The following is a 26,021-nucleotide window of genomic DNA, read 5'->3' as shown; positions in this document are numbered from 1 at the left end:
TATTGCTTGATAATCATCAAAAAGGATAATTTACTAGTCTTTGGTCTATCTTGCAGAAATGTGCACAAAGGCACTATAAACTACAAGTTTCTGTCCATGTGGCAATCGAGATGACCATATGAAAGAAGAGAAGCAAGAGGGACTTGAGTGTGATGAATATTAAAGCTTCAAGGGCAAGAAAGAAAGAGTGGAGGGATCAACTTGTGAAGTAGGCAGAGAAATAGAAGGGCCGAAGTGCAAAAGTGCAGATCTGAGGAGAGGGTCAAAATCCCTAGCGCAGCCTCCATTTTCCCGTCGGGCATGGCATCTCATCTCTCTCCCTCTCCCCTTCTTGTCCACCACCGGCCGCCGCCACGGCCAGGCCGGCGTGGTGGTGCGCCTCCGCAGCCCATCCATCCAGCAGCACCACCATCACACGACCACTCCACAACCTGCGCCATCCATCCAGCCACCACTCCATCATCCGTCCACCAGCATCACCGCACCATTCATCCATCCGCCACTCCACCAGCGCCGCACCTCGCGCGCCCGATCAGACGGGCGTCTGGTCCTCCGCGTGAGCGCTCCTCTCCGCTGCCGCCCCTGCTGCTTCTTCTCTCTTCCACCTGTTGCTGCTCCTCCCTCGCGCCACTTCTCTCTGGATGCTGCTGCTTCTTCTCCCATGCCCCTCCTGCTGCTCTTCTCCTTCCCTCACTGCTCCTCTTCTCTTCCCCTTTCCCTTCCTGCTGCTACTCCCTTTCTCCACGTCTCTGCTGCTCCCTTTCCCTTCCTGCTGCTGCTCTCCTATCTCTACTTCCTCTGCTTCTCTCTGAACCGAACTGCTGCTGCTCCCTCTCCTCTGAACCTACTGCTGCTACTGCGCTCTGCTGCTTCTTCTCCTACGCTACAGCTGCTCCTCCTCCTTCCCTTGCCTCTTCCCAACTGCTGCTGCTCCTCCCCTCGTCCCTTTTGCTGTTATTCTTCTCTAATCTTCCTGCCACTGCTCCCTTGCCTATCTCCCTCTGCTGCTCGTTGCTTCCCCCTTCTCTGAACCCACGAATCTTGTTGCTGCACTTCTCTGAATCTGAATCTTCTCTCTCTCTCTCTCTCTCTCTCTCTCTCTCTCTCTCTCTCTCTCTCTCTCTCTCTCTCTGAATTTCTGTAATAGGAGATGTGTAATGCCCTGTAATGTTCAGATTCTATGAATGCTTGCAATCCGTGAATGATTCAGTTTCATGCTTATAAATATTGTATTACATATTGTGCGTTCTCACTAGTTGAAGTGTTCTTGTTGTGTATTTGTAGTCTGTCAGTCACCATATATGTCTATCTAACCTTGTGAATTTGTTCCAGTTTCAAGTTTATGTGTTTACTTAAGTACTTGTGATACAAAATTTTGTGTGTGAGTTTGTGTTGTGAAACATTTATATTCAGCCATATAGCCGTGTTTCATCCCACTGTTATATGTTTAATGGTTATATGTGTTCATGTCTTGTTGATCCCCTTTCGTCATCGATGTTTGTCTGTGTTAGTGCTTTAATTACTCAAGCCTAATAAAAATACCAAAAAGACAGAGTATAATCTAAATGTACCTTTGCTTATTTTGCATTTTCTTTGGCGATGATCTTCGGGAACTACCTTGTTTAGGTTAGGTTTTATTTTCTGTTTTTGTCACCAAACATCGTGTCACCTAGCTTTAGCCGAGCATAGTTGCCGTCGCATAGTCCCTGTGGAGAACACGACATTCGTAGTTTGGGCTAAAAAAACCCTGCTATATTACAAATTGATCATTTTGGCGCCGTTGCCGGGGACTAGCGTCGAGCATTTGTGTGAGGCTTTAGACTAGGTTTAGCTTGTTTCCTTTTTGTGCTTTATATATTTGTGATATATCTCTAACTCCTAACCCTTGTTCTAGTTTATTTTCTCTTTGTTTTCTTTTCCTTTTTGTAGGTTAGAACTATCTTCTCGGTTATGGCTTACTATTCAGATCATCAGGCTTATGCGAGCAACACTACAAACAACACGGAAAGTATTCAAGAACTGATAGGTAAGATTTCCCATCGATTAGATGATTTAGCTCGGCAGCGAGAAGTAGTTTTTGAGGATAGGCCTAGCTCTTATGATCCTTATTCTAGAGGTCATCCTTATGTTGCTCCTACATGCCATATTTGTGGATTTCAGGGCCATTCACCCGCTGAATGCCAGCGTGGTTACTCTCACCCTCCCGATTGTTATGGCATGAGGTTCGCTCCACAGCCTAGCTCATACCAAAACAATTACACACATGGGTGGCCTGAAAACCAGAATATGTCATATAGGAGCAATAACCCTGAGATCTCATCGTTTGCCTCTAGTTATCCAATGCAGGGATTTAGGTATGAAGAGGAGAGCCACAATTATGCTCCACAACAGATTTATTCAGCTCCTACTCATATACCTCAACACCAGGACATGTTGCCAATGGAGTTAAATGGTCCTTCATTTGGTCAACCAACATCTTCAACACAAGTGCCCACACAAGATGACTTTGAGGATATAGACAAGCTCACATTGCTTGGTCTCGAGTTCACTTGGAGTGCTGAAGATGATCCAATTAGGCCGGTGATACTAGATGAAATGAAGAAGATCAAGAGTGGAAAAGAGCTAGTGGAAGAAGTAAGGAAGATTGAGAAGAACATCAACGCGAGCAACACTATTTCTTCACAGCTAGAGCTGAGTGTTGCCGAGATTCCCCTTGATACATGTGAGGTTCCAACACCGTCACATCCAGTTGAGCAAGATAGCAAGAGTCCAGAGGAAGAAAGACCCCAGATTGAAGAAGATGAACTAGAAGACAAGGAACAGGATGATCAAGAGCTGCAATTCCCAAGTGATCAAGTTGAAGACTCATCATCTACTACTGAAGAAGTACAAGAAGCTGTTGTAGATGAAGATGAAGAACATGAGATTCATTTGCCTATTGTCATACCAGAGCGTGACGTGTCAGGTTTACTCAATCCTCTTGATGACATGATGCCTTGTGATTTCTTTGCTACTACCTTGCATTACATGATACCATCACTTAAGATTGATTTAAAAACTCATTTGCTTGGATATGATGATATATACCCTTTTAGTGGCATTACTCTCATTTGTGATGATCATAGTTACTTTCCTCGTGCTAGTCCTATGCTTAATGAAACATATCACTCCCATGCTAGTCTTGAGCTTAATGATAAATATCATCCTCATGTTAGTGTTGACCTTGTTGATTTCTACCATCCTAAACATGTGCTTTATAGCTATGCTTATGTAATTGGATATTCGATTGATGACTTGGAGGGTATTATCCCTACCACTTGCATTGTCTCTTTCGTTGAGTGCTCTTTCAGGTTCTTGCTTGTGCACGATCCACTACATGCTGACCAAGTTCGAGATGACATTCCCTGGGACCCCGGTGGACCTATGGCATGGGGATGAGGAGAAGCAAGGAGCACACATGAAGAGAGAAGCTGGAGCAGGCATGAGGATAGGGAAGCAATAGGAGAGGAGTCACAATGCACGAGGAAGCAAAGGAGAGGAGCTGCAGTTGGTGAGGTGATCGAGCGAGTGCTACATCATCAAAGCCCGGTGAGTTGTTTCATGACCCATTCCGAGTATATCATCCATTGATACATGCTGAAATCAAATGTTATTTGGGTTGCTTAAGCCATGTCTTAAATGTTGCCCCACTGAATTTTATTTGACATATGGTGATTGATGTGAATATGTGAACTGAGTGTTGAATGCCTTGTAAACTAGTGATGTACATCATGCATGCTTTGCTGAAATTAGTGAAGGTTATTAGTTTTGAGTGCTCAAATCCCTAGTACACTAGAAAACTTGATCATTTTCTGCTTTTACCTTGATACACCTAGATCACCATGTTTAGATGCTGAATTTGTGCTAAATGTGTTCCCATTGAGAGCAATCACCTAACCACTATGGATTAGCATGCTATGTTCCCTGGATCGGTAGCATGTGAACCAGACATGGAGAAGTGATGATTCCTGTTTTTGTGCTTATGCGTTATTCATTTAAGATAAGTAATAATGAATAAATAAGTCTGACTACCTACAGTAGCATGTCATGTTCCCAGGATCGGTGGCATGTGAAATCGGGTAAGCTTGGGCAGTAATTAATAATAAAAAAATGTAATTGTCGAACCAGGTGTATACCATGTTCTCGGGATCGGTGGTATGTTCCTTTGGGGAGACAAACAAAAAAAAACTAATAATTGGTCGAGCCAGGTGTATACCATGTTCTCGGGATCGGTGGTATGTTCCTATGGTGAGACTAATAATAATATAATCATTGCTTTATCTCTGTAAATAAGTGATTTGATCACAAGATTTAATTCTAGTTCATTTTGTTCTTGGGATCATGCTCTCATTAGGAACCATTTGGCGCAGTCATCATTTAAACTTGTTGATCCTCTTTTATCATTGTAAAAGTTTAAAATGGTCATGCTTACTAGTAACCTACCGCTTTGAAGCACTCCTAACCATTAATTTCCACTAGCTAAGTCCAAAGCATGCACTGTTTTGAGATCTTCTTCACTTGGTATTCTCTAGTCAGCTCACTGTTCACATTCTTGCTCTTGTCATACGCCTTTGCTTGAGGACAAGCAAAAGTTTAAGTGTGGGGGAACTTGATAAGTATATTTCACATATATAATTTTGGTACTCAAATATAGCATCTATCATGACATATTCGTCCATTCTTGCCATGATTGATTGAATATTGCTTGATAATCATCAAACAGGATATTTACTAGTCTTTGGTCTATCTTGCAGAAATGTGCGCAAAGGCACTATAAACTACAAGTTTCTGTGCATGTGGCAATCGAGATGAGCATATGAAAGAAGAGAAGGAAGAGGGACTTGAGTGTGATGAATATTAAAGCTTCAAGGGCAAGAAAGAAAGAGTGGAGGGATCAACTTGTGAAGTAGGCAAAGAAGTAGAAGGGCCGAAGTGCAAAAGTGCAGATCTGAGGAGAGGGTCAAAATCCCTAGCCAAGCCTCCATTTTCCCCTCGGGCCTGGCATCTCATCTCTCTCCCTCTCCCCTTCTTCTCCACCACCGGCCGCCGCCACAGCCAGGCCGGCGTGGTGGTGCGCCTCTGCAGCCCATCCATCCACCAGCACCACCATCACACGACCTTTCCACAACCTGCGCCATCCATCCAGCCACCACTCCATCATCCGTCCACCAGCATCACCGCACCATTCATCCATCCGTCACTCCACCAGTGCCGCACCTCGCGCGCCCGATCAGACGGGTGTCTGGTCCTCCGCGTGAGCGCTCCTCTCCGCTGCCGCCCCTGCTGCTTCTTCTCTCTTCCACCTGTTGCTGCTCCTCCCTCGCGCCACTTCTCTCTGGCTGCTGCTGCTTCTTCTCCCACGCCCCTCCTTCTGCTCTTCTCCTTCCCTCATTGCTGCTCTTCTCTTCCCATTTCCCTTCCTGCTGCTACTCCCTTTCTCCACGTCTCTGCTGATCCCTTTCCCTTCCTGCTGTTGCTCTCCTATCTCTACTTCCTCTGCTTCTCTCTGAACCGAACTGCTGCTGCTCCCTCTCCTCTGAACCTACTGCTGCTACTGCGCTCTGCTGCTTCTTCTCCTACGCTACAGCTGCTCCTCCTCCTTCCCTTGCCTCTTCCCAACTGCTGCTGCTCCTCCCCTCATCCCTTTTGCTGTTGTTCTTCTCTAATCTTCCTGCCGCTGCTCCCTTGCCTATCTCCCTCTGCTGCTCGTTGCTTCCCCCTTCTCTGAACCCACGAATCTTGTTGCTGCACTTCTCTGAATCTTCATCTTCTCTCTCTCTCTCTCTCTCTCTCTCTCTCTCTCTCTCTCTCTCTCTCTCTCTCTCTCTCTCTCTCTCTCTCTCTGAATTTCTGTAATAGGAGATGTGTAATGCCCTGTAATGTTCAGATTCTATGAATGCTTGCAATCCGTGAATGATTCAGTTTCATGCTTATAAATATTGTATTACATATTGTGCGTTCTCACTAGTTGAAGTGTTCTTGTTGTGTATTTGTAGTCTGTGAGTCACCATATATGTCTATCTAACCTTGTGAATTTGTTCCAGTTTCAAGTTTATGTGTTTACTCAAGTACTTGTGATACAAAAATTTGTGTGTGAGTTTGTGTTGTGAAACATTTATATTCAGCCATATAGCCGTGTTTCATCCCACTGTTATATGTTTAATGGTTATATGTGTTCATGTCTTGTTGATCCCCTTTCGTCATCGATGTTTGTCTGTGTTAGTGCTTTAATTCCTCAAGCCTAATAAAAATACCAACAAGACAGAGTATAATCTAAATGTACCTTTGCTTATTTTGCATTTTCTTTGGCGACGATCTTCGGGAACTACCTTGTTTAGGTTAGGTTTTATTTTCTGTTTTTGTCACCAAACATCGTGTCACCTAGCTTTAGCCGAGCATAGTTGCTGTCGCCTAGTCCCTGTGGAGAACACGACATTCGTAGTTTGGGCTAAAAAAACCCTGCTATATTACAAATTGATCAGATGTTAGTCAAGGAGAAGAGATCTTGTCCTTGGAGGAATTTGAAGAGGCCATGGTAGATGGGACCTGACAGAAAACAACAGGAAAAGAGAACAGAGAATTTCTTCGTGATACGGTGGTTAACAGGTTTGGGAATTATATACAGATTTTTTTATCTTGGAGGACAAGTATACAGAAGAAAAACGGTCCGAGAGGTGTACCTGGTGGGCACAACCCACCTGGGCACGCCTGTCATGCCTGGCGCGCCCTAGTGTATTATGCCCATCAGGGTACGCTTCCTGGTAGTTCCTTTGTTTCCAAAATTTTAAAATAATCCAAAACTGACAGAAAATATTTTTGCAAATTTTTCGGAGTCTGTTTACTTACTGCAACACGTACTTCCTTGTTTTGACAATTCCGGAGTGTTTCGGAAGGACTCTTTTATGTATTCTTTCGGTGTCAAAGTTTGGATAACATTGCTTTCAACATTAATAGGCGTACTTGAGATATAATGCTTTATTCGTTGCCTGTTGACAACCTTCGGGTTAGTACCTTCAGAATTATTTATTTTGATGGCTCCAGACCAGTAAACCTCCTCGATGACATAGGGACCTTCCCATTTCGAGAGGAGTTTGCCTGTAAAGAATCTGAAACGAGAGTTCTACAAAAGGACATATTCTCCGACTTTAAACTCACATTTTTGAATTCTCTTGTCATTCCATCTTTTGACTTTTTCTTTAAATAACTTTGCATTTTCATAAGCTTGGGTTCTCCATTCATCTAATGAGCTTATATCAAATAACCTCTTTTCACCAGCAAGTTTGAAATCATAGTTAAGTTCTTCAACTGCCCAATATTCTTTATGTTCTAACTCAAGAGGCAAATGACAAGCTTTTCCATAAACCATTTTATAAGGAGACATACCCATAGGATTTTTATATGCTGTCCTATAAGCCCAAAGTGCATCATCTAATTTCTTAGACCAATTCTTCCTGGACCTATTAATAGTCTTTTGCAAAATCAATTTTATTTCTCTATTGCTAAGCTCAACTTGACCACTAGACTGAGGATGATAGGGTGATGCAATTCTATGGTTAACATCATACTTAGCAACCATCTTACGAAAAGCGCCATGAATAAAGTGTGAACCACCACAGTCATTAAATATCTAGGGACTCCAAACCTTGGGAAAATAACTTCCTTAAGCATTTTAATAGACGTGTTGTGATCATCACTACTAGTTGGAATAGCTTCTACCCATTTAGTAACATAATCAACAGCAACCAGAATATGTGTATACCATTAGAGGAAGGAAAATGTCCCATGTAATCAAATCCCCAAACATCAAATGGTTCAACAGCAAGTGAATAATTCATAGGCCTTTCTTGACGCTTACCAATATTGCCTATTCTTTGGCATTCATCACAAGATGAGACATACTTAAGAGCATCCTTGAAAAGAGTAGGCCAATAGAACCCAGATTGCAATACCTTATGAGCAGTTCTATCTCCAGCATGATACCCTCCATACGGTTTGGAGTGACATTTCCGTAGGATTTTCCCTGTTCATGCTCAGGTACACAACGTCTAATAATACCATCTACTCCTTCTTTATAAAGATCTGGGTCATCCCAAAAGTAATGTCTTAAATCATAGAAGAATTTTTTCTTTTGTTGGTAAGTAAAGCCAGGTGGCAAATATTTAGCAACAATGTAATTAGCATAGTCAGCATACCAAGGAGTACTATTAGCAACATTTATTGCAGCTAACTGCTCATCAGGAAAGCTATCATCAATAGGAAGTGGGTCATCAAGCACATTTTCAAGCCTAGACAAGTTATCAGCCACAGGGTTCTCAGTTCCCTTTCTATCAATAATATGCAAATCAAATTCTTGTAACAAGAGAACCTATCTAATAAGACTAGGTTTAGCATCTTTCTTTTCCATAAGATATTTAATAGCAGCATGGTCTGTGTGAACATTTACTTTGGAATCAACAATATAAGGTCTAAACTTATCACAAGCAAACACCACTGCTAAGAATTCTTTTTCAATAGTAGCATAATTTCTTTGAGCACTGTCTAGAGTTTTACTAGCATAACGAATAACATTCAATTTCTTATCAACTCTTTGTCCTAGAACAACACCAACAGCATAATCACTAGCATCACACATAATTTTAAAAAGGCAAGTTCCAATCAGTTGGTCGAACAATAGGTGTAGCAATTAAGGCTTTCTTGAGTGTTTCAAAGGCTTCTAAAAATCATCATCAGAGACAAAAGGAACATATGTCGGAGTTCTGGGAACGGGGGTACCCAGACTTGCCTGCCTGCGGCCTGCGGCATGGCTCGAGGAGTGGCCCAGTACGGCCCATCTTTGACAACACAAGCTCAAGACCCTCGCGAGGGGCCAAGCCTCGCGGGGCGGACGACAGGAAGCTTCCTCAGACATAGCCTCGTTAGGCTGGCTCGCGAGGAGGCAGAGAGATCAAGGCGGGGTACCTCACGAGGTGCCCGTGATGCAAGCCATGATGACCCAAGCCAGGCGGGCGCCAGGCGGGCACCGGCCTGTGCAGGGTCCTTCTTTCCTCTTTGGTGCAAAGGGAGCAAGCGCAGGCGAGAGTATCAAGCAAAGGAAACCATTTCGGTGCAACGAGACCAAAACCAGCAGAACGGCAGGATAGAGGCCGGCGTCATCGTCAGAGTCTTTCGCAGGCGAGGACCAACTTTAGTCAGGATAAGTGTACTAGATGTTCCCCTTCAAAATGGCCAATTGTTGGCGCCCTTCCCGCTCAATATTTGGGAAGAGGACTAGGGCCTCGCTCTATATATAGGACTAGCCACCTTCAAGGCGGGGGATCGATCCATCGAACCATAGACAGAACCACCAACATAAGAACATCCCTCGTGAGGCTGTTCTTCCCTTTGTACTGTTCATCATTAGCCCCCGAGACAATCCACCACACCACAAACTAGAGTAGGGTATTACACCACAATGGTGGCCCGAACTAGTATAAACCTCGTGTCCCTTGTGATGTTCTTCGTGTAGTTTAGATCCTTGCGAGGCGATGAGATGTGATCTCCGCGCGCACCCCAGAGTTTGAACCTTGTGGGTTTGCCGGAACCCGAAATCCGACATTTGGCGCGCCAGGTAGGGGTGCGTCGGAGCTTCCCCTTCCACCGACCCGCTCTCCGCCAACATTGTGCTTCGCCCTCATGATGGGCAGCGCGCCGCCCGCTCCGGCCGCCAGCGCCAGCACGGGGGCCAGGGTGCTCCGAGCCTTGGCCCCCGCCTTGCGACAAGTGCAGTGGCCGAGCAAGTTCAAGCTGGAGATGCCACCGTGCTACAACGGCACGGCCGATCCGCTGGCTTTCCTGCTGGCATACGAGGAGGCCGTCCACAAGGCCGGGGGCGATGACAGGGTCATGGCTAACTGGTTTCCCATGGCCCTCACCAGCGTCCCCCACATGTGGCTGCTCCACCTGCCAACGGCTTCCGTGGCCTCTTGGGGGGAGCTGCGCGGCCTCTTCCTAGCCCAGTACGCAGCACTGGCGCCCCCGGTCATTGCATCTCTCCTAGGTGGCTCGCAGGCGCCACCTTCAGGCCGCCACATCAAGCCATTCGTCCGCCAGATAGGCGCCGCTTCCGCGCAGCATGGGGCGCCGCTTCTGATCTGGCCTTCAGCTCGAACGATCACCCCTCCAACTCAGCCTGCTCGGGCGCGCTCCTAATGCTGTGCACCCCCACCATCTGCCAGGTGGCCGTCACCAGGGCCCTCATTGACGGCGGTGCTAGCCTCAGCGTGCTCTCGGTGGAAGCCTTCAGCCTCCTCCACGTACCGCCAGAGCGGCTTCAGCCTAGCAGGCCCTTCTTGGGCGTCGGAGGCGGTTCCACCGGCTCCCTGGGACAGATCCGCCTCCCGGTGACCTTCGGCACATACGACAACTTCCGCACGGAGCTAATCGACTTCGACATCGCCCCCATCGGCCTCCCATACAACGCCATCCATGGCTACCCGGCACTAGCCCGATTCATGGCCGCAACTCACCCAGCGTACAACCTCATGAAGATGCCCGGGAGTAGCGGCGTCCTCACCGTATCCGGAGACACTGGGGATGCGTTGCAAGCGCTCAAGCTTGCCTTCAAGGCTGTGGCGATGGTGCAGCCCGCCGGCTCAGCCGTCCCCGAGCCCAAAAGGGCTGCGCCGGCCAATAGGAAGCAGCTATTCATCCAAGACAAGGCGGAGACCAAGCAGGTACCGGTCCACGAGTGTGAGCCCACCGGGGCTACCTTCACGATTGGCACCAACCTCGAGCCTGAGCAGGAGAAGGCCCTTGTCAATTTCCTGCGCGCGAACAGGAAGGGGTTTGCGTGGGAACCTAATCAGCTAGCGGGAGTCCTGAGGGACGTAATCCAGCACCATCTCAACGTGTGTCCCAACATGCGCCCTGTGAAGAGAAAGCACGGCGGCAGTCCATGGAGAAGCAGGCCTTCATCGTCCAAGAAACCCACAAGTTAGAAGGAACAGGGGTCATCCGTGAAGTTCGCTACCCAGATTGGCTGGCCAACCCGGTCGTCATGCCAAAGAAGGGGGGAAAGGAACGCATGTGTGTCGACTTCACCAACCTCAACAAAGCCTGCCCGCAGGATCCATTCCCACTTCCTCGCATCGACCAGATCGTTGAATCCACCGCCGAGTGTGACCTACTGTGCTTCCTGGATGCCTTCTGGGGCTATCATCAGATCAAAATGGCGGTGGAGGATGTGGAGAAGACGGCCTTCCTAACCCCATGTGGAGTATACTGCTACACCTGCATGCCGTTCGGGTTGCGCAATGCAGGCGCAACCTTCCAGCGGTTGATGCACATCGCTCTGGGGTGACAGCTGGGGAGGAACGCTGAAGCTTACGTGGATGACATTGTCGTGAAGTCTTAGGAGGCGAAGACCCTGATACAGGACTTGGAGGAAACCTTCGCGAGCCTCAGCGAAGTGGACTTGCGGCTCAACCTAGAGAAGTGTGTATTTGGAGTCCCCTCGGGCAAGCTCCTAGGATTCCTAGTATCGCACAGAGGCATTGAGGCTAACCCAGAGAAGGTTAAGGCAGTCGAGGACATGAGTCCGCCAAAGACCCTCAGGGAAATGCAAAAGCTCACCAGGCGCGTAACCGCATTAGGGCATTTCATCTCCAAGCTGGGAGAGCGAGCGCTGCCATTCTTCAAGCTGATGAAAAAGAAAGGCCCCTTCGAATGGACTGAAGAGGCCGACAAAGCATTCCAAGACCTCAAGAGGTACCTAACCAGCCCCCCGGTGATGGTGGCCCCTCGCCCTCGGGAGCCCCTGGTGCTCTACCTTGCAGCCACCCCTTATTCCGCCAGCGCAACCCTGGTAGCAGTCCGAAAGGAGCGTCAGACCTCGGCCACCGTCACACCTCCGGCCGAGGCAGAGCAGGACAGGGAAGGCCTCGCAGAGGCCACGACCGCAGCAGAGAAATATCAGCCCCGCCAAGAGAGCGCACCAGGAACAGATGAGGCTCCTTTAGGCGACCAAAGCCTGAGAGCCGCGCCGCTCCAGGAGGCGCCCCGGCCTCCGGAGGACGCGGGCAACGCCGGCACCCTCAATCTCATCGAGCATCCGGTGTACTTTGTCAATACGATGCTGCGGGACGCAAGGGCGTGGTACCCAATGCCTCAGAAGCTACTCCTTGCACTGTTGGTAGTCTCGTGCAAGCTGCGGCACTACTTTTAGGGCCATCCCATCAAGGTCGTCTCAGCCTATCCCCTGGAAAGGGTGCCCAGGAGCCCCAATTCAGCGGGGAGGGTTGCCGAATGGAACATCGAACTACAAGCATTCCAGCTAGAATTCAGCACTACCAGGGTCATTAAGGGGTCTGCGCTCGCGGATTTCGTGGCGGAATGGACAGAGGCGCCAGGGCTCAGACTGGGCGAGGACCGGTCACTCTCCCCGGGGAGTGAAGCGTCGGATGGTTGGGTGATGTACTTCGACGGAGCATTCACGCGGCAGGGCGTAGGGGCTGGCGCAGTGCTCATATCCCCCAGTCAAGACAAGCTTTACTATGTCGTGCAGCTCTGTTTCCAGCATGGGGAGAAGATCTCCAACAACATAGGAGAATATGAGGGCCTGATAGCGGGCTTGAGGACAGCCATCGCCTTGGGAGTAAAACGAATCACCATCAAAGGTGACTCGCAACTCCTCGTCAACTTCTCCAACAAAGTGTACGAGCCAAAGGATGAGCATATGGAAGTGTACCTCGCTGAGGTCCGCAAGATGGAGAAACAATTTTGGGGGCTGGGGTTGCAGCATGTGCCTCGCGGTACCAATCAGGAGGCTGACGACATCGCCAAGAGAGCATCCAGGCGGCTACCTCAGGAACCGGGCGTCTTCGAGGAGCGGCTCTTCAAACCCTCGGCGACGCCGACGTTGTCGAGCACGACGCATCCTAGGGAGGAACTCCCTCAGCCGCCTGCCTCGGGAGCCCCGGCTTGCGGCCCGACCTCGGGGGCATGCCTGCTTCTGGCGTTGGAGCCTCGAGAAAAATGCTGGATGGCGGAATTCAAGGTCTACTTGACGCAAGGGACTCTGCCGGAGAAGGAGGAGGACGCGGAGCGCATGGCACGGTAGGCCATGGCCTACAGCGTCAAGGATGGGGAGTTCTACCGAAGGCGGCCGAACGACGTGTCTCTGCATTGCATTCCCAGAGAGCAAGGGAAGGAGCTGCTGGCAGACATACACGACGAAGACTGTGGGCACCACTCATCCTCGCGCACCCTCGTTGGGAAGGCATTTCGCAGCGGGTTCTACTGGCCCACGGCGCTCAACAACGCTGTTGAGCTGGTGAAGGCTTGTGAGGCCTGCCAGTTCCACGCCAAACAGATCCACCAGCCGGCGGGGGGACTGCAGACCATACCCCTCTCATGGCCATTCACAGTTTGGGGGCTCGACATTCTGGGCCCGTTCCCTCGGGCGCCAGGTCGCTACCTCTACCTCTACATCGCCATGGACAAGTTCACCAAGTGGGCCAAAGTGGAAGCCGTCCACACCATACCCGCGGGCTTAGTAGTCAAGTTCATCAAGGGCCTCATGAGCCAATTTGGGGTGCCTAACCGCATTATCACCTACAACGGTTCGCAGTTCACCAGCAATCTCTTCAAAACATACTATGCTAACCTCGGAACGCAGATATGCTAGGCCTCGGTGGCGCACCCCCGGAGCAACGGCCAGGCTGAACGAGCCAACGCGGAGGTCCTGAGGGGCCTCAAAACCAGAACCTTCAAGAAGAAGCTAGAAGCCTGTGGCAGGGGCTGGTACGACGAGCTCCAATCCGTGTTGCGGTCCATCCGCACGACTGCAACCAAGCCGACTGGCGAGACCCCGTTCTTTCTGGTTTATGGAGCTGAAGCCGTTCTCCCTCACGAGGTCAGGCGTCGTTCCGCACGGGTCCTAGTGTTTGACAAGGCGCAGCAGGACACCATGCGGGGGACGGATCTCGTGCTGGGGGAGGAGCGTCACCGAGAAGCCGCGCAGCGAGCAGCAAGGTACCAACAAGCACTGCGGTGATACCACTGTCGCAACATCCGTCCCAGGACTCTTGAGGTAGGGGACCTCGTGCTCAGACGGGTTCTCTCCAGGGAGGGGCTGCATAAGCTCTCTCCCATGTGGGAGGGCCCGTTCAAGGTTGTTCGTGTTTCCAGGCCCGGCTCTGCGCGCTTGGAGACCCAGGAGGGGTTGCCTGTCCAGAACGCGTGGAACATTCAACACCTCCGAAGATTTTACCCCTGAAAAAGGCCTGGTGCTTGTGAAGAAGGAGAATGCCTATGAAGTTCCCGCATTTTGGAAAAGGCCCGGTGCCTGTGAAGAAGGCGAATGCCTGTGAAGTTTCTGCATTTTGGGAAAGGCCCGGTGCATGTGAAGAAGGCGAATGCTTGTGAAGTTGCCGCATTTTGGAAAAGGCCCGATGCCTGTGAAGAAGGCGAATGCCTGTGAAGTTGCCGTGTTTTGGAAAAGGCCCGGTGCCTGTGAAGAAGGTGAATGCCTGTGAAGTTGCCGCGTTTTGGAAAAGGCCCGGTGCCTGTGAAGAAGGTGAATGCCTGTGAAGTTGCCGCGTTTTGGAAAAGGCCCGGTGCCTGTGAAGAAGGCGAATGCGTGTGAAGTTTCCGCGTTTTGGAAAAAGCCCAGTGCCTGTGAAGAAGGCGAATGCCTGTGAACTTGCTGCGTTTGGGAAAAGGCACGGTGCCTGTGAAGAAGGCAAACACCTGTGAAGCTTGCCGCCCGTGACACTCTCACGTAATAATGAGTGGGGCTGTACACGCCTCGGAGTCTCCGGAGTGCCGCCCTCGGGCCTCGGGGGCTCCCGCCCACGCCCAGTGGCAGCACTTAGCTCCGCGCTGGTGAGAAGACGTCGAAGACTAGATTAGGTGCCGGACGCGGCTTCTTTCATTTGCTTTCCGCAGTTGGCTTGTCTGTTTCTATTTGAAGTTTTACTGAAGCCTTTACCGTTTCTAGCTTGCGACCCTTCGTCCATTTCACTCATTTGCTTCGTTTTCTCTCGCGCAAAGTCTCACGAGAGAGGAACATGGGCACCCTCGCGAGTGTTTTCTGCCCCGGTGATTTGGAACTTCCCTATCCGAGTCCGCTGCGGGAGCGCCCCTCCCAGTCCGTGCCCCATGGGCATCGCGACACGATCACGGGACTTGGGTTGTTCGTCCATGCTACCAAGGCTGGAGACTATCCCTACTGACTAACCCCTGCAAGACACGAGGTGCACGACGAGGCCCTAACCTCGGGAGGCGAGGACCGCAACGAGCTTCCCCCCAAGCTAAGTAATTTCCATGCATAAACAAGCGGGACGAGAACATAGCGCAGAAACAGTAGAAACAACGCACCAATTAAACATCAACAGTTCAACACGCCCCCGTGGGGCACCATACTACCTTCTTTTTTGCGCAAGAAAGAAAGAAAAGCAAAGTGGGCACGACTTGCCCGGCGTCAACTCTCGGCAATGGCTCGTACTGCCTCCAGAGCTCATCTAGATTCCGTCTCCCGCTTCACCGAGGCACGATGTCGGGCCAACCCGCTGCCCTCTCCCAGGCGAGTGCGCCGGTGAGGGGGGAGATCGCGACCACCGCTGGAGGAGCGGCCATCAGATGGAGAGTCACCAAAGCATGGCTTGCCTCGGGCGCCGCTGCCCGCGCGCCTCCCACCACCTTCATCCCGTCCAACGCCGTGGCTGGGCGCACGGCCGTGGTCATCATCTTCGGGGCAGCATCCGGCGCGGCGGCCATCTTCCCCGAAAACCCTCACGTAGAGGGTGGCATCACTGTCGAACTTAAAGTGTAGAGTGCACCTTCGGCTCAGGCCACGCACGTGGGCAAACGTTTGCTAGCCGTGGGTCAAGGACGCCTCCCCGGTGGTGGAGACCTCCAGAGTAGCCCAGGAGTCCCTGCTGCAGCAACCATCTGCCTAAAGCCAAAGGCCGCCCGGGGCACCAGCCAGAAGTTCACCTACAAAGAAGCGGGGGAGCTGGAGCCAGGTGCCGGTCGGGTCCACCGACCACACGACGAACTCCGGTAGCACCTTCGCCGAGCGGGACCGCGGCCTAGGGGGTCGCGTAGCCCTAGCATATCTCTCGTCGGCAGCCGAGCAGCCTCCGCCGCGCAGAGGGCTGCTTCCGCGGCCACAGGAGGCCGCATCGGGGGCCGTAGGATGCTTGTGAGGGTGGCCCCGACCACGGTTGGCCGGAGGGGAGCCATGCCCTTCCTGGCGAGCCTTTCCTTTCTCCGCGGCCGAGAACCTCTTCGGCGGGGCCATGGGGACAGCGAGCGACCCGGAAGAAGAAGGGGAGTAGCAGGAAGGGATGGACTGGAAGGGCTCGCACCGTTCCGCACATATAGCCGAGGGAGGCCAACCGCCGGCCTCCACAATCACAAGTAATCATGACCCATTTTGCATGCAGGGACTTGTCAATTCGTGCAGTTACCGAGGCGTCGTGGAGAAGCGGGGACGCCCACGTCCAATCAACCGCCACGCGGCGCCCAAGGCCGCAGGCTGTTGGGCCCCGCGGCGCTTCGCACTTGCCCCTTCGCTTCTCTGCTAAGCCAAGTCCAGGCGCGCCTTGGGCCCGGGGCTACTATCGGCTTTCTGGGAATGGGGGTAGCCAGACTTGCCTGCCTGCGGCCCGCGGCGTGGCTCGAGGAGTGGCCCAGTACGGCCCATCTTCGACAACACAAGCTCAAGACCCTCGCGAGGGGCCAAGCCTCAAGGGGCGGATGACATGAAGCTTCCTCAGACATAGCCTCGTCAGGCTGGCTCGCGAGGAGGCGGAGAGATTAAGGCGGGGTATCTCACGAGGTGCCCGTGACGCAAGCCATGACGACCCAAGCCAGGGGGGCGCCGGCCTGGGCAGTGTCCTTGTTTCCTCTTTGGTGCAAAGGGAGCAAGCGCAGGCGAGAGTATCAAGGAAAGGCAACCAGTTCGGTGCAACGAGACCAAGACCAGCAGAACGGCAGGATAGAGGTCACTGTGGATCCCAAGCCGACGTCATCGTCAGAGTCTTTGGCAGGCGAGGACCAACTTTAGTCAGGATAAGTGTACTATATGTTCCCCTTCAAAATGGCCAATTGTTGGCGCCCTTCCCGCTCAATATTTGGGAAGAGGACTAGGGCCTCGCTCTATATATAGGACTAGCCACCTTCAAGGCGGGGGATCGATCCATCGAACCTTAGCCAGAACCACCAACATAAGAACATCCCTCGCGAGGCTGTTCTTCCCTTTGTACTGTTCATCATCAGCCCCCGAGGCAATCCACCACACCACAAACTAGAGTAGGGTATTACACCACAATGGTGGCCCGAACTAGTATAAACCTCGTGTCCCTTGTGATGTTCTTCGTGTAGTTTAGATCCTTGCGAGGCGATGAGATGTGATCTCCGCGCGCACCACAGAGTTGGAACCTTGTGGGTCTGCCGGAACCCGAAATCCGACAACATCCTTTTGCAAAAGACTAGTGAGAGGCCTAGAAATTTTGGAAAATTCTTTAATAAATCTCCTATAGAAACTAGCATGACCCAAGAAACTATGAATACCTTTGATGTCCTTGGGACATGGCATTTTCTCAATTGCTTCAACCTTAGCTAGGTCCACTTCAATACCTCTTTCAGAAATTTTATGACCCAAGACAATGCCTTCATTAACCATAAAGTGGCATTTCTCCCAATTCAAGACAAGATTTGTTTGTTCACATCTCTCCAAAACTCGATCAAGATTTCTCAAACAATCATCAAAAGACTTCCCATAAACAGAAAAATCTTCCATGAAAACCTCAACAATCTTTTCACAAAAGTCAGATAATATAGCCATCATGCATCTTTGAAAGGTAGTGGGTGCATTACATAAACCAAAAGGCATACGTCTGTAAGCATAAGTTCCAAAAGGATAAGTAAAAGTAGTCTTTTCTTGATCAGGTTAAGAAACAAGTATTTGTGAGAAGCTAGAATATCCATCAAGGAAGAAAAAGTGTGTGTGTTTAGATAATCTTTCAAGCATTTGATTAATAAAAGGCAAAGGGTAATGCTATTTTCTAGTAGCTTTGTTTAATTTTCTGAAATCAATTACCATTCTATAGCATGTAACAATTCTTTGTGGAATAAGGTCATTCTTATCATTAGGAACAATAGTTATACCTCCTTTCTTAGGGGCACGATGAACATGAATTACCCATCTACTATCAGCTATAGGATAGATTATACCTGCTTCCAGAAGTTTTAATATTCCCATTCTTACCACCTCTTTCATCTTCGGATTTAACCGATGTTGGTGATCAACAACTGGTTTAGCATCAGGTTCCATATTAATTTTGTGTTGGCTTAGAGTGGGACTAATGCCCTTTAAATCATCAAGAGTATATCCAATAGCAGCTCGGTGTTTCCTTAGAAGTTTCATTAATATTTCTTCTTCATGTTCTGAAAGGTTAGCGCTGATAATAACATGTTATATCTTCTTTTCATCAAGATAAGCATATCTCAAAGTGTTTGGCAATTGTTTTAATTCAAACATAGGTTCACCTTTAGGTGGAGGAGAACCCCCTATAGTTTCAATAGGCAAATTGTGTTTAAGCAGAGGACGTTGTTCAAAGAAAATCTTATCTATTTCATCTCTTTCATGCATATGTAAATCATTTTCATGCTCTAGCAAGTATTGTTCTAAAGGATCAGTAGGTGGCACATCAATAGAAGCAAGACCAATTAATTCATCCTTACTAGGCAATTCCTTTTCATGATGATTTGTACTAAACTTGGAAAAATTAAACCCATGAGACTCATCACCACAGCTAACACCCACAATTTGTTTCTGGCAATCTATCTTAGCATTAACTCTGTTCAAGAAAGGTCTACCAAAAATAATGGGACAGAAGTCATCTTGGGGGGGACCAAGAACAAGAAAATTAGTAGGGTATTTTACTTTCGCACACAAGACTTCAACATCTCTAATAATCCCACAAGGTGATATGGTGTCTCTATTTGCAAGTTTAATAGTAACATCTATATCTTCTAACTCTGTAGGTGTTATGTCTTCCCTAATTTCTTGATATAGCTTGTAAGGAATAGCACTCACACTAGCACCCATGTCACATAAACCATGATAACAATGGTCTCCTATTTTAACTGAAATGACAGGCAAGCTAACTACTGGTCTAATTTTATCCCTTTTTTCGTGTCTGACAATTCTAGCAGCTTCTGCACCAGAAGTAGATAACATGCCCATCAACTTCTTCTTCTAGGAGATCTTTAACCATAGCAATATTAGGTTCAACTCTAATTTGTTCATCAGGTTTGGGTGTTCTAGCATAGCTTTTGTTAACCAAAATTTAAACTTTAGCATGTTCCTTTATCCTAACAGGAAAAGGTGGTTTCTCAATATAAGCAGTAGGAACAACTGGATCAACATTATAAAATAAAGTTTATTCTTTAACTGGTAACAGTTCTTTAATTTCTTCTTTAATAGGTCGGTGATATTTAATCCACTTCTCTTTAGGGAGTTCAACATGAGTAGCAAATGATTCACAAAAGGAGGCTACTATCTCAGAGTCAAGTCCATATTTAGTGCTAAACTTTTGAAAAGCATCGGTATCTATAAAAGAATTAACACACTCATACTTAAGCTTTATACCTGACTCTTTACCTTCATCGAGTTCCCAATCTTCAGAGTTGCGCTTAATTCTTTCCAAAAGATCCCACCGGAATTCAATAGTTTTCTTCATAAAAGAACCAGCACAAGAAGTATCCAGCATGGGTTGATCATTACGAGAAAGCCGAGCATAAAAGTTCTAAATAATAATATCTCTTGAGAGCTCATGAATGGGGCATGAATATAACAATGATTTAAGCCTCCCCCAAGCTAGAGCGATACTTTCTCCTTCACGAGGCCAAAAATTATATATATAATTCCGATCATGATGAACTAGACGCATAGGATATTTTTTTTGGTGAAACTCGAATTTTAAACGGTTCCAATTCCATAACCCAATATCATCACAAAGCCTATACCATGCCAATGATTTTCCCTTCAAAGATAAAGGGAAAACATTTTTCATCACCTCATCTCCGGGTAAACCTGCAAGCTTAAACAACCCACAAATTTGTTCCACATATATCAAGTGCATATCAGGATGTTCGGTTCCATCTCCTGCTAAGGATTAGCTAGCAGTTGTTCTATCATACCCGAAGGAATTTCATATTCAATTTTTTCAGTAGGTGCAGTAGGTTGAGGGGCAATTAATTATGGTTCCAGAAGAGGTGAAGATACCCCGAACAAACCCCTCAAAAGATTGTTTTCCATAGTAGCAAGTTACAATAAATTTCAGCACACTATATAAATGTTTCCTTGCCGAATTCCACTTACCACAGGCGCTTCGCTCCCCGGCAACGGCGCCAAAAAATAGCCTCGATGACGCACAAGTATAGGGATCAATTGTATCTCTTTTCGATAAGTAAGAGTGTCGAACCCAACGAGGAGCAAAAAGAAATGACAAGTAGTTTTCAGTAAGGTAATGTCTGCAAGTGCTGAAACGGTAAGTAGCGAGTAGTTTGATAGCAAGATAATTTGTAATGAGCAAGTAATGATAATTGTAACAAGTATGCAGAAAGGTAGGCCAATCCTTTTAAGGCAAAGGACAGGCTAATACCGTCTCTTATAATAAGCAAAGTGTTCTTGAGGGTACAAGGGAATTTCATCTAGTCACTTTCATCATGTCGGTTTGATATGTGTTCACTACTTTGATAATTTGATATGTGGGTTGACCGGTGCTTATGTGCTGTTCTTACTTGAACAAACCTCCTACTTATGATTAACCCTCTCGCAAGCATCCGCAACTATGAGAAAAGTGTTAAGAATAAATTCTAACCATAGCATTAAACTCTTGGGTCCAATCGGTCCCTTACGGAGTAGTGCATAAACTAGGGTTGAAGTTTCTGTCACTCCCGCAACCTACCATCTATTTACTACTCCACAATTCATTCCCTTAAGCCCAAATATGGTGAAGTGTGATGTAGTCGACATTCACATGAAACCACTAAGGGATTCACAACATACATACCATCAAAATATCGAACACATATCAAATTCACATGATTACTTGCAACATGATTTATCCCGTGACCTCAAGAACGAAAGTAACTAATCACAAACAACAAACATGCTCATGATCAGAGGGGTATTAATATACATAATGGATCTGAACATATAATCTTCCACCAAATAAACCATATAGTAATCAACTACAAGATGTAATCAACACTACTAGTCACCCCCTAGCAACAATCTATAGTTCCGGTAACAAGATTGAATACAAGAGATGAACCAGGTTTTGAGATGAGATGGTGGTGTGAAGATGTTGATGGAGATTGCCCTCCCCAAGATGGGAGAGTTGTTGGTGGTGATGATGATGATGATTTCCCCCCTCCGGGAGGAAAGTTCCCCCGGCAAAATCCTTCCGCCTGAGGGCAAACGTGCTCCTGCCCAAGTTCCGCCTTGAGACGGCGGATCTCCATCCCGAAAGTCTTCCCCTTATTTTTTAGGTAAAAATCACTTATATACCAGAAGATGGGCACCGAAGGTGGGCCGAGGAGGCCACAACCCACCAGGGCGCGCCAGGGGGGCCTGGCGCGCCCAGGTGGGTTGTGCCCACCTGGTGGCCCCTCTAGTGTTTATTGGCTCCCATATTCCTTAAATAATCCATAAAAATCTCCGTAAAGTTTTAGCTCATTTGGAGATGTGCAGAATAGGTGGCCTGACGTAGCTTTTTCAGGTCCAGATTTCTAGCTGCCAGAATTCTCGCTCTTGGTGTGTACCTTGCAAATTATGAGAGAAAAGGCATTAGAATTACTCTAAAAAGCATTATTATCGATAAAAACATTGCAAATAACAGTAAGAAAACATGATGAAAAATGGACGTATCAGCCGGTGACTGAAGAGTTATCCGGTTTAAAGCGACATGTAAATCAAATGACAGCCGCCATCTTTTGTAAGTGACATTGCATCGCAATTTTGCAGCAGTAATTTTCTTTAACCCGTGTGGCGACTTGTCATATGTTTGTGCAAGAAGGCCCCAGAAGCTCCAACCTTGGACAAGATATGTTGGTGAAGCTGAAGGCGGTTTACATTCTGGTGGAACAACTGTACACAGGCACGCAACGATCCCTAGCAGTCATCTCCCATAATAAAAAACCACCTTCACTCATCAAGGATGTATTGGACAAATTATCTGTCATGCCCAAGAGAACTGAAGAGATCAAGCGATCCGCAGCTCGAGCCGGCGCCATCACTGCTTTGAGCCGGGCAAAGCATGGCAGGCGGAGTTAGACTCGGAGGAGATGACAACTGGCTGTCCGAGCTTCAAAGAGGACAGGTCTCCCATTGATGCCAGCGATTTTACCAAATGTGTAAAAGAGATGCACCCTCTAGAAACCAAATTTGCCGAAGAAACTGATTTATCTAAGTATCAGGCGGTTTACACAAAGGAGAACGCAAACGTGAAAGCATTGGCTTATGAGATTGTAGAGCTCATTCCTCCAATATGTAAGAACACTTTTGCTCCTAATGTTGATCCGTCCAACCTTATAGACGATGAAGCCGAATTCAAAGCTTTAACTGGCATCGACTAGACATCATCTGACTTCCAGACGATGGAGGGAGAAGAAGGAGAAGCAGCACAGGATAACCCGGTGGCTTCAACTCGCCAAGACCAGAACAACTGATCCAAGGGGCGGCTCTCAGACTGCAGCGCGGCGTTTCTTTTTGAAAAAAACTCTTAATTATTTGGTCTTTGGAAAGCCTTGTAATAGGCTAGTTGAAACAATGATCTGTCATGCCATCGTGTATGTTTAGCCTTAAAACTACTGAAAAAAATTTAGGTGCCACTGATGAGCTTGCAGGGAATATCATACTGTTTTTCAATGTTCCTGCACCAATGGAAACAACATACACCCTGGCGGTCCACTCCATGCGGGTCATAATTTCCAATATAATATGTTATGGTGACTTAAAGTCTATAACCAGGGCGGGTTAGAAAAAACCCGAAATACTTATTCAAATATGAAGTCATACTTGTAGACTGATATCATAATGATGTTGTAATGATTGTAATCAAGCATGGGTATTAACTCGTAAATATGTAAAATCATGACTTGAATTTGTTCAAGACGAATCATCCTGGTGACTTAAAGTCTGCTTATCAGGGCGGGTTATTACCCTTATAGACTCAAGTAAGAGTCATAGAATCAAGGCTACATGGCCTGAATTGCAACAAGCCATATATTAATATGGAAGAAGGATATGAATCCAAAATTTTCAGAAAAACAAATCGAGAAAACAAGGCTTTCATAGGCTGCTAAGCCTAAAACTTCAAGTGCTTTCATGGGACGCACATCCACTGAGTTAAATTCCAGCACTCCTGTATGACGGTTTTTACATGACAAACCGCCGTTTGAACTTGAACAAGTTCAGGGTCTTACTTAAAAGATTGACTGTTAAGAGTATGACGGGTCATTCCATGATTACCTGGGCGGAGTAACAATGACATACAGGTCGGTTAACCCATAATTTGGTGTTCTACACCTGGCTAGGAAGCCGATCAAGAGGGTAAGCATAGCTATGCTCATTGAGCAGGAAGCCCCCAAGTGACAAATATAACTGGCTAGGAAGCCGATCAAGAGGGTAAGCATAGTTATGTTCGTTGAACAAGAAGCCCCCAAGTGACCAATAAGAGTGGCTAGGAAGCCGATTAAGAGGGTAAGCATAGCTATGTTCATTGAACAGGAAGCCCCCAAGTGACCAATAAGAGTGGCTAGGAAGCCGATCAAGATGGTAAGCATAGCTATGTTCATTGAACAGGAAGCCCCGAAGTGATCTTATGAACAAATAATAAAGACTCATATATTTAGGAATGAAACGACAGAGGCCCTGAATTATCAGGGATGTCGGATTTATTGTATTGATCATAATATATACATTGATGAAAGTATGTACAACACAAGAGTCGGTGGCTCAAGTGTAATAAGGCCAAAGATGAGCAATGTTCCAAGGCAGGCGGGTCTCCTCCTCCGATGTGCGTGAGTCCTTGTGGTCTCGGATATCGATGAGGTAGTACGACCCGTTGTTCAGGTTCTTGCTGATCACAAAAGGTCCATCCCAAGGTGGGGATAACTTGAGCATATCTGTCTGATCTTGGATGAGCCAGAGCACCAAGTCACCTTCTTGAAAGGTCTGGGTTTTAACCCAACGGCTATGATAACGACACAGATCTTGCTCATATATCACCGAACGAGCCGCTGCAAGGTCACGCTCCTCATCCAATATATCAAGAGCATCCTGACAAGATTTTTCATTTACAACTTCAACATAAGCTGACACCCGGGGTGAGTCATGACGGATATCACTTGGAAGAAACGCCTCTGCACCGTAGACCATGAAGAAGGGCGTGTAACTAGTTGAACTGTTAGGGGTGGTATTGATACTCCAAAGCATTGAGGGTAATTCCTCAACCCAACAACCCGGCATCCTCTGCAAAGGGACCATAAGCCGGGGCTTTATTCCTCTCAATATTTCTTGATTAGCCCTTTCAGCTTGACCATTAGACTAGGGGTGGGCCACCGAAGAAACATCAAGACGGATATGTTCTCGTTGACAGAATTCTTTCATAGCACCCTTAGAAAGATTACTGCCATTATCAGTTATGATACTATGGGGGTAGCCAAAACAGAAGATCACCATCTTAATAAATTGAACCGTCGTTTGCCGCATCACAGTTGCTGACCAGCTCTTCCTCAACGCACTTGGTAAACTTGTCAACCGCCACCAAGAGGTGGGTCTTTTTGTCCTTAGACCTCCTAAAAGGTTCAACCATATCCAGCCCCCAGACGGCAAACGACCAAGTAATTGGAATCATCCTTAATTCTTTAGCCGACACATGAGCTCGTCTAGATAACTTCTAACAGCCGTCACACTTCTTAACCGGATCTTGTGCATCAGCATGAGCCGTCAACCAATAAAACCCATGACGGAAAGCTTTAGCCATAGGAGATTTAGAGCCGGCGTGATGACCACAATCTCCTTCATGAATCTCCCTTACAATCTCACGGACCTCTTCAGGAGAAAAAAATTGCTGGAACACACCTATGACACTGCATCTGTGTGACTCGCCATTGACAATGGTCATTGACTTAGACCACCGGGTTATTTTCCTGGCCAAAGTTTCATCCTCGGGTAACTCTCCCTGGGTCATATAAGCCAAATAAGGAACTGTCCAATCAGGAATAGCATGAAGAGCCGCCACAAACTATGCCTCCAGGTCAGGAATTGCAAGATCCTCTTCTGATGGTAGCTTGACTAAAGGGTTATGTAATATATCAAGAAAAATGATTGGTGGCACCGGCTTACGCTGAGACCCAAGCCGGCTTAAAGCATCGGCCGCCTCATTCTTTCTTCGATCAACATGTTCCACCTGATAACCTTTGAAGTGCCCAGCAATGCTATCAACCGCCCGGCCATAAGCCGTCATGAGCGGGTCTTTAGAATCCCAAGTTCCTTAGACTTGCTGAGTCACCAAATCTGAGTCACCAAAGCACCTGACTCGGCTTAGATTCATCACTTTGGCCATCCGAAGACCATGAAGAAGGGTCTCATACTCAGCGGCATTATTAGTACAAGGAAACATAAGCCTTACGCGGGGAAGTCAAAATAACTCCAGCCCATGAGCCTTCCAACTGACTGGATCCATCAAAACGAATAGTCCAATATGTATTATCAGGCTTCTCCTCAGGCATCTGCAACTCTGTCCAGTCATTGATGAAATCCACAAGAGCCTACGACTTGATAGCTGTCTATGGCATATATTTCAAACCATGGGGTCTAAGCTCAATAGCCCACTTGGCCACTCACCCATCCTAAGACCACGAAGAAGGGCCTCATACTCAGTTGCATTATTAGTACAAGGAAACATAAGCCTTAAAACATA

The 26,021-nt window shown here is 47.7% G+C and overlaps 1 protein-coding gene across 6 annotated transcripts; it reads left to right on the top strand.

Annotated features, from left to right (window-relative positions):
* Nucleotides 1-278: 278 nt before the first annotated feature.
* Nucleotides 279-6,089, top strand: LOC123070405 (uncharacterized). 6 transcript variants are annotated; one of them, XM_044493624.1, is made up of 4 exons: nt 280-2,026; nt 2,161-2,222; nt 2,347-3,588; nt 4,794-6,089. In XM_044493624.1, exons 2-3 carry the CDS (start codon nt 2,178-2,180, stop codon nt 3,436-3,438), a joined length of 1,137 nt encoding a protein of 378 aa, XP_044349559.1. In that variant the 5' UTR covers nt 280-2,026; nt 2,161-2,177; the 3' UTR covers nt 3,439-3,588; nt 4,794-6,089. The 6 variants fall into 6 exon arrangements, with proteins under 6 accessions (XP_044349556.1, XP_044349559.1, XP_044349560.1 ...); XM_044493625.1 differs by having other exon boundaries at nt 2,334-3,588; XM_044493621.1 differs by having other exon boundaries at nt 279-2,222; nt 2,334-3,588.
* Nucleotides 6,090-26,021: the final 19,932 nt, after the last annotated feature.

Source organism: Triticum aestivum, chromosome 3B, assembly GCF_018294505.1.
Source record: "Triticum aestivum cultivar Chinese Spring chromosome 3B, IWGSC CS RefSeq v2.1, whole genome shotgun sequence".
Taxonomy (NCBI): Eukaryota; Viridiplantae; Streptophyta; class Magnoliopsida; order Poales; family Poaceae; genus Triticum; species Triticum aestivum.
Note: the sequence above shows the minus strand (reverse complement) of the source record. Positions and strands in the feature narration are given on the sequence as shown.